We start from the raw sequence: 10637 nt of genomic DNA on the forward strand, positions 1-10637 counted from the left end.
TTGTAGTTACGTTAATGAGCCCTGGGGCAACTCCGGAGAGTGTCTGCACTGAGGCCCCGGCCCGGCCCCGGGGGGATGGGGAGGGGACAGGGTGGGCCCCGGGGGGATGGGGAGGGGATGGGGCTGGCCCGGCCCGTGCTGCCTGCCATCCTGCGGTGGGGAGCTTCAGCCCTCCCCAGGCCCAGTTCATCCGGTCTGTGCTTTTAAGAGTGACCATTGGGCGGTTTTCCCACTGGAACAGAGAAGGCGTTTGCCGCTAGAACACACAGCCAGCCTCACCCTGTGCCTGGCTGGACGAGTCTGGGGTCTGTCTGTGGGGATGTTGCCTCTCTATGGCCTGAGGGAAGGTTTTGGGAGGGTTCTCACTAAATGGGAAAGGGAACAAGACCAGGCCCAGCCTTTGTGCCGCACGCATCACCTGAGCATGAATTCTGGAGGCCCAGCAGCTGCCTTCCACAACCTGAGACGCTGCGGGGTGTCGGCCCCCCATGTTCCATCTGGCAGCCTGGGGAAGGCAGGGCCTGCAGGGCTAGGGCCGGCAACGTGGGGGCTGTTCCTGAGGCTCCCTCTGGGCAGGGCTGAGTCTGGAGCCGGCTCCACTTGCGCGTCTGAAGCTCCGTCTCCTTGGGCCTGTGGGCCCTGCCCACCTTCCTCCCTTGGCACTGCAGCCTGTGGGGCACAGGGTCCCCACCTCTGCCCCCCTTGCCGTGTGGTCTTCCGGCTTCTCCGCATAGGTCCAGGCCACCGCTCCGTGGATCTTCAGCCCTCCCCGGCCTGGATTCCACTTGCTCTGTAGACGCGGCTTGGGCAGGGGGGGTGTCTCCCCTTTGCCACTTCCTGGGTGCTCCTGTGGTACCTGCCTGTTCCTCCCGGTCCACGGCAGCCTTGGGGTGGGCTGGAGTGACCCCCACTTCCTGCTGTCAGACCGCACCCCGTCTGGAGGCAGGTCAGAGACGTCTCAGGTTCCTGTGTGCTCCAACCTGCCTGATGGGGGCGTCGTACCCCCAGCCCTGTCAGGATTTGTGATTCTTGAAGCCATTGTGGGTAGTGGTTTCTGAATGCAGGTTTGATAGATCATGTGTGCTTCCTATATAATCTCCAGGGTCGTGTTTAAGATGACGTATTTAAAATGTGCACACACATGTACTTACAGATACCTAAAAAACCAAGAGTTTGGGCTGGGCGCGGCGACTCACGCCTGTAATCCCAGCACTTTGGGAGGCCAGGGCAGGTGGATCACAAGGTTAGGAGTTCAAGACCAGCCTGGCCAAGATGGTGAAACCCCATCTCTACTAAAAATGCAAAAATTAGTTAGGTGTAGTGGCAGGTGCCTGTAATCCCAGCTACTCAGGAGGCTGAGGCAGGAGAATCACTTGAACCTGGGGGGTGGAGGTTGTAGTGAGCCAAGATCGCGCCACTGCACTCCAGCCTGGGCGACAGGGTGAGACTGTGTAAAAAAACAAAAAAATCAAGACTTTGGTGGCGAATGGTGACATGAGCCTCAAATGTGACAGTCTGAACCTCAGGTCCTTTTCTCTGGGGACCTGTTAGTGCCATTGCCCTAGGTGAGTGAGGCGTAGATCCTGCCTGGACTCTGCCCTGGGAGCCGCAGCCTCAGCTCCACATTAAACCGAAGGTCTCTAGGATGTTTGATAGGAAGCGACTCAAGAATTCCCAAGTTGATCTCGTAGCAGCCCTGCTTCTGGAAAGTCCTGCGTCTCATGTACTTGCACACACGTGCACAGGCCGGCATGCACAGTTGCCTCCATGCACATACACACACACAGCCATGCACACACGGTTTCTATTTTGGAGCAACTGCCGGAGGCATTTTTGAACAGTGACTTCCCTTTAGAAAATACTACGTGGTCGTAGGTTCTGAACCAGTAATGAGACGTGATAAAGCTTCAGAAACAGCTTTGCTGATTAACACAGCAGGCTCTGAAGGGCGGATTCTCTGAGTGTTTGCATTCCTCTTCCTCCAGTTTTTACTGGATTTGAAGACTGTTCCCTAACAAGGATTGGAGGGTGAGGTGGGTGTAGATGATGAGGGCAGCGGGGGTGCGTCGGTGTTGACAGATGGGGAGGAGCCTGAAATGCGGAATACAGACACCGTGGCTGTGGAAGAGCCTGGCAGGTGCCTGTGCGGACCCCGACAGTGTGTGACCACGGTGGCTGAGTGAGGCTGGGTGACCAGGCAGGCATGGCATGGTGCCTGCAGCAGGCGAAGCTAAGCTGAGGCTCAGGCCGCCCCCGTAGGGAGGGGATTTGAACTACGTCGGTCCTCAGCCCTTGGGGCTGCCCCTGTCCAGCCAGGACACGGGCTGGATCCAGAAGCTGAGCTCTCACCCAAACTCTAGAGCAGGCTGTGTGGGTCCTCAGCCTCTGGGCGTGTGGCATGTCTCCCCTGGGGCCACGTCTTCATGACACTCAGACCCCCCCTCACCCACTGTGCCTTTCCTTATGCCTTTGATGCAGAGCAGGCCCCTGCAGTTCTGAGTGGAGTGAGTGCTGCACAGGACGCCTGGGTTAACCTGAAGTGAGCTCGGTGCATGCAGGCTGGCCCGTGTGACAGGAGGGTTCAGTGGAGGGTCTGGAACATGACAAACTGTGACCCGCCTGAGATGTGACTCACATCACAGCATACTCACGGGGCCGCCAAGCCAGCACCACGGTCTAATTCCAGAACATTTTCCGCACCCCAGGAAGCAACCCCGTGGTCACTGGCAGTCATTCCCACCGCCCCAGCCTCCTCACCCCCGCCGCCACTCCTCCACTTCCCATCTCCATGGGCTTGCCTTTCTGGACACGCCACATCAGTGGTGCCTGGTGGCACGTGGCCTGGCAATACGTGGGCTGGCAATACGTGGCCTGGCAACACGTGGGCTGGCGATACGTGGCCTGGTGATATGTGACCTTGTGCTTGGCTTCTTTCCCTGCACTTCGTGTTCTCAGGGTTCATCCATGCTGTAGAAGGGGTCAGTGTTAACTTTTTGTGGTTGAAAAATGTTCCTTCCATAGATTTGCGATGTTTACTCTTCCGTTCTTCAGCTGAGGGACATTTGGTTGGTTAACGTTTAGGCTGTTACATGCGATGGACACTCATGAACAAGTTTTTATGTGGACGTAGTTTTTCCTTCTACCTGGGGGTGGAATCGCCAGTTGGATGTGGCCCTGTTTAATAATTTGCAGAGCTGCAAGCCTGTTTTCCGTCCCCTCCCTGCTCTTGTCCCCTCCCTGCTCCCGTCCTGTCTACTCCCTGCTCCCGTTCCCCTGCACCTGTCCCCTCCCTGCTCCTGTCCCCTCCCTGCCCCCCCCCCCCCGCTCCTGTCCCTTCCCTGCTCCTGTCCCCTCCCTGCTGCCGTCCCCCCGCTCCTGTCCCCTCCCTGCTGCCATCCCCTCCCTGCTCCCTTGCTCCCCTGCCCACTAAATGATGTAGCTAGGGAGGTGGGGGTGGGGGTGGGGGTGGCTGGGATTCCAGTCCCCGTGCCACGGTGGTGGAGCCATCTTCTCTGACAGAGCATCCCAACAGCTGGAATGTCCCCGCAACCAGCAGAGCCCAGCCCAGTGATGGCTCCATGCCTGCAGCTGCTGTGCTGCAGAGCACACCTGTGCGTCAGGGCCCCGGGGGCGCTAACAGTGAGGGCGCCGGGCAGTGACCCGGGGACAGGGACAGGTGGTCCTGGAATCAGGCTTCAGCTGCACGTCCTGCCGGCCCCCGTCTGACGAGGGCTGTGTCCCGGGTGGAACTCTGGAGCCCAGCATCTGCCTCTGTCTTTGTGGCTGTGTGTAGGCTTGAGCTCTGCCACTGTGGAATCTTCACTGGGGGTGGCCAGCCGCCTGCCTCCTGGTGTGCCTGGCTCCCTGGGGTTCTGTGTGTTGGAGGCGGCAGCAGGGAAGGGGACGGAAAGGAGATGTCCAGGCCCCCACTGGCCCCTCAGGGCTAACCAGCCCCCTCCTAGGGTGGGCTCTGAATGGGCCTGGGCTCTGCCTGTGGTTGGGGCCTCAGGAGTGGCCCCAACCCCCAATTTCCCTCCGGACAGCAAAGCAGCCCAGGCTGTTCCAGGCTCTGCTCCTCCTTCTTGGGGGCCGGGCTCAGGCATTACCTTCCCACTTGTCCCCACCTGAGGCCGTGGTGTGGGTGCTGCAGTGAGCCTCAGCCCTTCCCCAGCCACACCTGGCAGCTGGGGGCGTTCCAAGTTACAGACCACATGGCTTTACCTGATTTTACAATGGAAGCTAAAAGCTGTCTCTCTAGGTTTGGGTTGCTTGCTTTGACTGTTTCACTGAAGATAGTTTGAAAGTTGTTCATAGTTAACTTGTGGGGCCGCTCTGTGAGGAGGGACGTTGTCTGTCAAAGCAGCCAAAGCAAACGTGCCTGGGCCTCCTCCGTCTACACTGGAACACGTGCCCTGGCCTCCTCCGTCTACACTGGAACACGTGCCCTGGCCTCCTCCGTCTACACTGGAACACGTGCCCGGGCCTCCTCCGTCTACACTGGAACACGTGCCGTGGCCTCCGTCTACACTGGAACAGGCCCAAGCCATATGGGAAGCCCTGGGCAAAACAGACACAGTCGGCAGATTCTGCAGGGTGCCACGTTTCTCTATTTTACACCTGTGCTTGGTCCTTTATATAGGATTTGTGTGGTTTGTATGGTCTCTTTTGGAATGAGAATGTTAAATTACAGCTTAAACGTGCCTTAAATTAGAGCTTAGTTCATTCATGTGTGATGGGAAAAAAATGCTCAAATTTAGAAGAGAGTGAACTAGAAAAATCTTGTGGTGAGGTGTGGGGAAGGCTGGGGACTCTGGTGAGGTGGTGGGGAAGCCTGGGGACTGGCGAGGTGGTGGGGAAGGCTGGGGACTTTGGTGAGATGGTGGGGAAGGTTGGGGACTCTGGCGAGGTGTGGGGAAGGCTGGGGACTCTGGCGAGGTGGTGGGGAAGGTTGGGGACTTCGGTGAGATGGTGGGGAAGGCTGGGGACTCTGGTGAGGTGTGGGGAAGGCTGGGGACTCTGGCGAGGGTGTGGGGAAGGCTGGGGACTCTGTGGTGAGGTTGTGAGGAAGGTTGGGTACACCGTGGTGAGGAAGACTGGGGACACTGTGGTGAAGTTTCTGGACTCACCCTTGAACTACACATGCATAGATCTGGCCCTAAACTACCTCCCAACAGCTTTGAGAACTCAGTGTCATTGTGGACAGTCAACTGCTCAAGTCCTAGTCTTGTCTCTGAGTGTTGCATATGAAGGACAGATCCAAAGAGCAAAAGGAAGGTTTTGAATTGGAATTAAATTGAACTGCAGTCCACCAAAAACAAGTCAGACCTCGCACCCTGAATGTAACCACGTGAAGTGCTTGGTAGCAGGAAAAGCAACACTGTTGACAGGACCATGGAAGACTCACAGCTCACTGCATAATGTTCAGAATGTCCAAGATAAAAACAAAGTTATGTATGAAGAGTTAGAGTTTCTCAGCTGCCAGTGGAAATGACAGTCAATAGAAACCAACTCAGGCTGACGGATCAGAATTATCCAAGGTTTTGGAGTCACTGTTGTGTTGTAACTGTGCTCTGATGGATAAGAGCAAACGCTCTTGGAATGAGTGGGAAGACCGAACATCTCCGTAGAGAAGCAGAAGTTAAAAAAAACCAAATAGATAATTTTACATTGAAAAATACAATAATCTAAATCATAATGTATTTCATGGCACAACCGTGGAATGGAGATGACAGGAAATAGTGAAGTTGAAGACAGATCAATAAAAAATGTCCATTCTGAATGGGAAGCAATTGAAAAACAGTAACAAAAACATGAATAGAGCTGGGCAAATTCCGAAGTCTAATATTCTGTCATCTGAGCCCGGAGGAGAGGAGAAAGAGTGTGGCACAGAGGAAAAATAGCTGAAGAAATAAGAGCTGAAAACACCCAAAATTTGGTGAAAGACAAACATAGATGTAAGAAGTTCAGCGAATCCCAAACATATCACATCACAATCAAACTGGTAAGAATCAAAGTCAAATAAAAAATGTCGAAAGCAGTCAGAGGAAAAGGATCCAAATTACTATGGGCTTCTCACCAGAAACGAGGGAGGTCAGAGGGAAGTGGCACATTTTTCAGATGCTGCAAGAAAAGAACGTTTCACCCAGAATTCTATATTAAGCCAAAAAAAAAAAAAAAAAATCCTTTAGGAATCAAGGCAAAATAAAGACCTTCTCGAATGAAAGGAAACGAAGCAACGTCATGGGCGGTAGTGCTACCCGACAGGAAATACTAAAAAAAGTTCTTCCGCAGGAAGAGAGCAACTTGGGACTCCAGGAATGAAGGAAAAACCAACAGAAATGACCAATATCTGGGTAAATATAATATATATTTTTCTTCTTAAGTTGTTTAAAATATGGGTGAAAGTTAGCAAAAAATATAACATTGTCTGGTGGGGTTTTTTGTGAATGTAGCTATACGTGACAAGTACAATGTAAAAGAGGGAGACTATAGTGAACTTGGTGGTAAGACTTCTGCATTCCACTTAAAGTAATAAAATATTGGTCCTGAGGAGACTTTGACAAGTTAAATAGATTATAGTCCCTAGAATAGGATTTTTCAGCAGCAGCACTATTGATACTTTGAACTGGAGAATCCCTTACTGTGGGGGACTATCCTGGTATTATAGGATGTTTAACAGCATCCGTGGCCTCTACACACTAGATACCAGCAGTGTTCCTCCAGTTGTGACAACTAAAAATGTCTCCAGAAATTGCCAGATGTTTCCCTGGGCAGGGGTGTGAGGATGGGGTCATGATCACTCCCATTCAGGAACCAATGCCCTAGGGCACTAAAAGAACTATACAGGCCAGGCACGGTGGCTCATGCCTGTAATCCTAGCACTTTGGGAGGCCGAGGCAGGTGGATTGGCTGAGCTCAGGAGTTTGAGACCAGCCGTCTCTACTAAAATACAAAACATTAGCTGAGTGTGGTGGCGGGTACCTGTAGTCCCAGCTACTTGGGAGACTGAGGCAGAAGAATTGCTTGAACCAGGGAGGCGGAGGTTTCAGTGAGCTGAGATCGCACCACTGCACTCCAGCCTGGGCAACAAAGCGAGACTCCTTCTCAAAAACAAACAAACAAAAACTATACAAAGAGATACAGTGAAAAATCAAATAGATAAAATGGGATATTTAAAAAATTTCAAATAATCTAAAAGAAGGCAGGAATAAAACAGTAGGGACAAGCTGAGAACAAACAAAATTAAAATGGTAGACCTAAATTCAAACATGTCAATAATAACTTCAGTGTAAATGGCCTAATCATACCAATTAAAGAATAGCAATGTTCAGATTAACTTAAAAAGAAACACAAGACTCAGCTACCTACTGTTTACAGCAAACTCACTTTAAGTCTAATTACATCCATGGCTGATGCTGGGGTGCAGGGATGTATTGGCCAGGAGGCCACGCAGTGAGAGATGCGTATATGAATCAAAGAAAGCTTGGAGTCGCTGTATTAGTATCAGGCAAAGTAAAGGACATTTGCCTTGAATAAAAAGGGACACTGCATCATGATAAACTGGTGAATTCACCAAGAAGATACAACAGTTCTGAGTGTGTATGCACGGAACCCCAGAGCCTGGAAGTCCATAAGGCCAGAGCTGATAGAAAAGCAAAGACAAATCCCCAGTGGTACTCAGGGATTCCAGCTTTCCTCAGTAACTGATAGAAAAAGTAGACAAAGTTAGCAAGGATATAGAAAATCTGAACACCATCAACAACCAAGTGAATGTATGCATTCTTTTCAGATGCCCATTGGCCATTCACCAAAACAGACCATATCCTGGGTCATGAGAATTTTTTAAAAGAACTGAAATTGTCCAAAGTATTTTCTATGAATATAATATAATTAAGCTAGAAATGAATAGCAGAAATAGATCCTAAGTCTCCAAAGATTTAGAAGCTAAACAACATACCTTTAAACAATCTGTTAAAGAGGATGTCGCAAAGCAAACTACTGAAAATATTTTGAACTGAAAAATACACCACCATATCAAAATTTATGGGATGCAACTAAAGCAATGCTTAAATTTGTAGTATTAAATACTGATTTTAGAAAAGGAAAGTTCTCAAATCATCAATCTAAGCTTAAGAAACTAGAAAATGAATGCAAAGTAACCGCAGCCAGCAGAAGGAAGGGAATAATGGAGCTAACACCAGGCAACAAAAATGAAAACAAAACTGCAGCAAATATAAAAAACCAAACCTAAAGCTGGTTTAACTGATAAACCAGTGGCCAGAATGACAAGAAAGCACAGATGCCCAGTATTTCATATGGAAGAGGATATTCTGTGGACCCCACCTGGAGCAGATCTGCGTCCTCAGCACCCTCCCAGGCCTGGCCCCTCCCAGAATTGCCGCCGCCCACCAGCGGCCCTGACCTCAGCTGCTCGCCCTGCTGTCCCCTGTAGCCTCGAGCTGATCTCACTGCCAGAGTCCCTGACCTCCTCAGCTGCCCACCCCTGCCGCTCACTGTAGCCTCGAGCTGGTCTCGCTGTTCTTTGGCTTGGAGAGCCCCAGCCAGGCGGCAGCTCCTGAGGCCACAGAGAAGTCAAGGGTGGGGGTTGTGTGGGACAGGTGGGGTCAGGGTGTGTCCTTTGACCCCTTGGGGTCAGGCAGCACTCCCCACCCAGGCAGGCCCCAACTTCCCAGGGTAACCCCCGACCCCCTGGGGTGTCCCTGACTCTTGGGGTCACACTGCAGACTGCCTGGGTGTCCCCTCAGCCCCCCGGGTGCCCCTGAGCCCCAGGTCTCCCCGCTGATTGAGCCCCGGGTCGCCGCCCTCCTCACCGCCGACCACCTGCTTGTGTCTCCACAGCATCAAGATGGTGCTCATGTGGACCAGTGGTGACGCCTTCAAGACGGCCTACTTCCTGCTGAAGGGTGCGCCTCTGCAGTTTTCCGTGTGCGGCCTGCTGCAGGTGCTGGTGGACCTGGCCATCCTGGGGCAGGCCTACGCCTTTGCCCGCCACCCCCAGAAGCCAGCGCCTCACGCTGTGCACCCCACTGGCACCAAGGCCCTCTGAGAGTGGGGAGGACGAGGATGTGGGACCGCCAGCCGCGGGCACTGGTGGGCTCTGACCTCCCCACAGGGAGGGTGGGTGCTGTGGTCCCTGCAGGTGTGGCGGAGACGGGGTACGGGTGTTGGGTCTCCATCAGCCTCTGTGGGGTGTCTCCAGGTGGGCGGTGGGGGTGGGGCTGGGATGCTGTTCGTGCTCAGCGGGGACAGCCAGGGTGGATCTGACCCCGAGGGTTTTGGTTGTTTTTAGGGTGATATAAAAAGCAAGTGTTTTTCTGTTTCCTCTTACGAAACACCATCTGAGCCCAAGGTACACACAGGGCGGCCTGCAGGAACCTGCTCCAGGTGGACACACGGGCCAGCAGCCACGAACCTTGAAGCTGGGGTGACCTCAGGAGACCCTGCAAGGCCTGTGAGCAGAGCCCCCGACCCCGTGAGACCCTGGCCAGACACCCTGCTTGGACTGGGGTGGCCTCTGCTACCCAGGGGTCCGGCACGGGGGAGGGCCGGGGCTTTCTCTGCCTGGTACACATGGAAAGGCAGCTGTGCGGACACGGGGTCCCCGTGCTCCTGGTTTTCTGACAGTCGGTGTTTCCTGGGCCTTTGGAGCGGCTGCCAGGCCCGGACGCCTCGTGGCTTCGCTGCGTCCAGCCCGGCTGAGCATTGCCAGGGCTAGCTCCCGCTGCTCGTCAGCCAATGGTTCTCGAGTCCTTGGGGACGTGGCAGATGCCAGCGACCGTCAGACGACGTGGAGGCCCTCATGGGCGAAGGCTGAGGGGGCCGGGCCGAGGCTGTGCACATGCAGCCCACACGCCACTCTTGGGCTCCACTGGTGGAGATCCCCTTCCTTCTGGGTGCCGACTGCACCTCCGGATGCAGTTTTGATGTCCATCTTCCAGGAGACACACGGTCTCGGGTCCAGGGAGTGGAGGGGGCTGCTCCTGCTGTGCAGGTCCTGGCCGATGGCCCCTCACCCTGCCGCCCTGGGCTTTTGGCCTGAAGCAAATTCCTGAGTGGGGGTGCTGGGGCCTGCCACATCCTGTCCTGTCCACTGCCCACCCCCGTGTGCCGGCTCCCACGGTCTGGCTGCAGTGGGAGCCGCCAGTCTGACCCTTGTCACCCCACGCTCTGCCCCCACCCCATTTTCAGTTTAGCAAGAGGTCACACAGTGTCAGCAGCCTTGCACTGACTGCAGCCGGCCCCCAGGCCTCAGAGTTCTGGATGCTTCCATGCAATTCCAACAGGCATCGTCTTCCCTTCCGCAGGCGGAGGGGCCGCTTCCCGCAGGCATCTGAGCTGTATGCCGGGGCCGTGGCTGTGGCTGTGGCTGTGGGAAGATGTTCCACGCTGCCGCCTCCTCCTGACTTTTCCTCGGAAACACTCTTGAATGTCTGAGTGAGGGCCTGCTTAGCTCTTTGGCCTGTGAGATGCTTTGAAAATTTTTATTTTTTTAAGATGAAGCAAGATGTCTGTAGCGGTAATTGCCTCACATTAAAATGTCACCGATTGCAGGCGCGGTGACTGCTGAATGTACCCCATGTGGCGACTTGGAATCAATAAACCATTTGTGGATCCTG

The 10637-nt window shown here is 53.8% G+C and overlaps 1 protein-coding gene across 4 annotated transcripts in view; it reads left to right on the forward strand.

Moving 5' to 3' along the window:
* Positions 1 to 10637, forward strand: part of SLC66A2 (solute carrier family 66 member 2) — a 45341-nt gene extending 34704 nt beyond the window's left edge. For 3 of the 4 annotated variants that reach the window (XM_032152017.2, XM_032152015.2, XM_032152016.2), the window contains one exon: positions 8860 to 10637. In XM_032152017.2, the coding sequence (XP_032007908.1) occupies positions 8860 to 8921 (62 nt within the window). In that variant the 3' untranslated portion in view covers positions 8922 to 10637. The remainder of the gene's footprint in view (positions 1 to 8859) is intronic. The other variant, XM_058438236.1, reaches the window with a different exon arrangement.

Source organism: Hylobates moloch, unplaced genomic scaffold (assembly GCF_009828535.3).
Source record: "Hylobates moloch isolate HMO894 unplaced genomic scaffold, HMol_V3 SCAFFOLD_5, whole genome shotgun sequence".
Taxonomy (NCBI): Eukaryota; Metazoa; Chordata; class Mammalia; order Primates; family Hylobatidae; genus Hylobates; species Hylobates moloch.